Source organism: Myotis davidii, unplaced genomic scaffold (assembly GCF_000327345.1).
Source record: "Myotis davidii unplaced genomic scaffold, ASM32734v1 scaffold67, whole genome shotgun sequence".
NCBI lineage: Eukaryota > Metazoa > Chordata > Mammalia > Chiroptera > Vespertilionidae > Myotis > Myotis davidii.
Genome location: NW_006298521.1, coordinates 1,129,477 through 1,131,270, shown reverse-complemented (window position 1 = coordinate 1,131,270; position 1,794 = coordinate 1,129,477). Strand labels below are relative to the sequence as shown.

The window sequence follows — 1,794 nt, the reverse complement described above, 5'->3', positions numbered from 1 at the left end:
CCCAAACAGAGCACCATGGCCGTCGGCGCCAAGAAACACGGCAGTCCTGGCAGGACTCACCCACGGGGCGCCGGCAGCCCGGGACACGGTGTCTCAGAGCCCACTTCCGGGATGCCGTCCCCCCGGGGCCTCCCACCCTGACCTCAGAGGCCGTGGGGCGAACGCTCCGGCTGCGTGAGCTCCTTTGGCGGAGGGCACCCTGCTCCCCTCTGCTCCCCCTGGGGCACAGTGGGGTCCTTGCCCCGTAAGCCAAGAGGCCCAGGGGGGCAGCGGCCTGAGTGGGGACTGGAGAACCCGGGTTCCCGTCCCCGTCAAGTCATCATCCAGCCGCGAGGGCGAGGGCGCCTTTGTCTCCTTCCTGTGAGCAAGGCTGCGGCCACCGGGTGGCTCGGCTGGCTGTGGTGCCATCTCGGGCCCTGAACGGCCGCTGGCTGGAATATTCAGGGCATGTTCCTGGTTGCGGGTTTGTTCCCCAGAGGCAAGCGGTGGATGTTTCTCTCTCACGTTGATATTTCTCTCTCCCTCCCTCCCCCTTCCTTTCTCTCTAAAATTAAAAATCAAAACAAAACAAAAACTGTCCAGGTCCCGAGCCTGTGCAGGAGGCAGCCAATCAGTGTGTCTCTCACATTGATGTTTCTCCCCCCTCCCTCCCTGGTGTGCGTCCCCCCACTCACCAGGCTGGGTCCCCCCCACCCTCACATGAGAAGCCCTCCTCGGTTGTCCCACTTTTGGGCACCAGCCCTGCTGGGACCCCCAGGCCCCCCCATTCTGCACTTTTCATGGTTCATGGCACCAACCATCTGGCCTGTAGGGGGTCAGTCGTGTCCTGGATGCCCTGACGCTCGGCTGGATGGCGGCTCAGTCGCGCCTCTGTCAGCTGCACCCGTCTTTCTCGCCCTCTGGACCATGGAGACAGGGTCCCCCCCTGGGCAGGCCCCTGTCTGAGTGTCCAGCGTGTGGGCGGGGCCCCGGGTGCTGAGCTGCAGGCATGGGAACTGGGTTTGGGAGATACTACAGTGGGGCCTTGACTTACAAGTGTCCCGACGAATGAGTTTTTCAAGATACGAGCCGTCTTGGCCGATTTTTTGCTTTGAGTTTCGAGCTAAAATTCGGGTTATGAGCCAGCTTCAGATACCCCACCGCTAGTTGGCGCAGCGAACGTCACAGTGAACGCCACAACATCAGCCCAGCATCACGTGTCTCACTCGTTCACTTTAAGATTTGACATACGAGTAATCTGAGTTATGAGCTCCGTCACAGAACGAATTAAACTCGTAAGTCAAGGCCCCACTGTAGTTGAGGTTTAGGCCTTTCGAGGAGGGAGCGGGGTGTGTGCGTCTGGCCCGGGGCCCAGTGGGTTTCCAGTACGAGTTGTCGAGTGACTAAAGAAATGGACGTGGAGTGGAGACCGAAGGACGGGCCTCCGGCGCCGAGGGACACGACACGTCAGAGGGGACCTCACGCGGGGGCAGGTCATCGCTCTTCACCAGCCCATCTCCCCCACAGCGCGCGCAGACGTCCCCATGGAGGCCTGCTGTGCGGACGGACACCACACGGCCACGCAGCACAGGGCCTGCTCGCTGCCCTACGCCTCTGAGTCCAAGGAGTGCAGGTGCGTTTCTGCGGCCTTCGCAGCCGGTGTCCTTCAGGGCACGTGGGGCGGGGCTACCAGCACGAAGGTCTGGGGGGTGGTCCCCCTGCCGCAGCTGGACACTGGCCAGGTCACTGCCCACATGCACACGTGCTGGTACCTCCCATGATGCGACCGTCACCACCACCTTCTCCAGAACTTTC

General features: G+C 62.2%; 1 protein-coding gene across 2 annotated transcripts in view; it reads left to right on the top strand.

Moving 5' to 3' along the window:
- Positions 1-1,505: 1,505 nt before the first annotated feature.
- Positions 1,506-1,794, top strand: part of FBLN1 (fibulin 1) — a 57,294-nt gene continuing 57,005 nt past the window's right edge. For both annotated transcript variants that reach the window (XM_015570748.1, XM_015570749.1), the window contains exon 1: positions 1,506-1,612. In XM_015570748.1, coding sequence (XP_015426234.1) covers positions 1,524-1,612 — 89 coding nt within the window. In that variant the 5' untranslated portion in view covers positions 1,506-1,523. The remainder of the gene's footprint in view (positions 1,613-1,794) is intronic.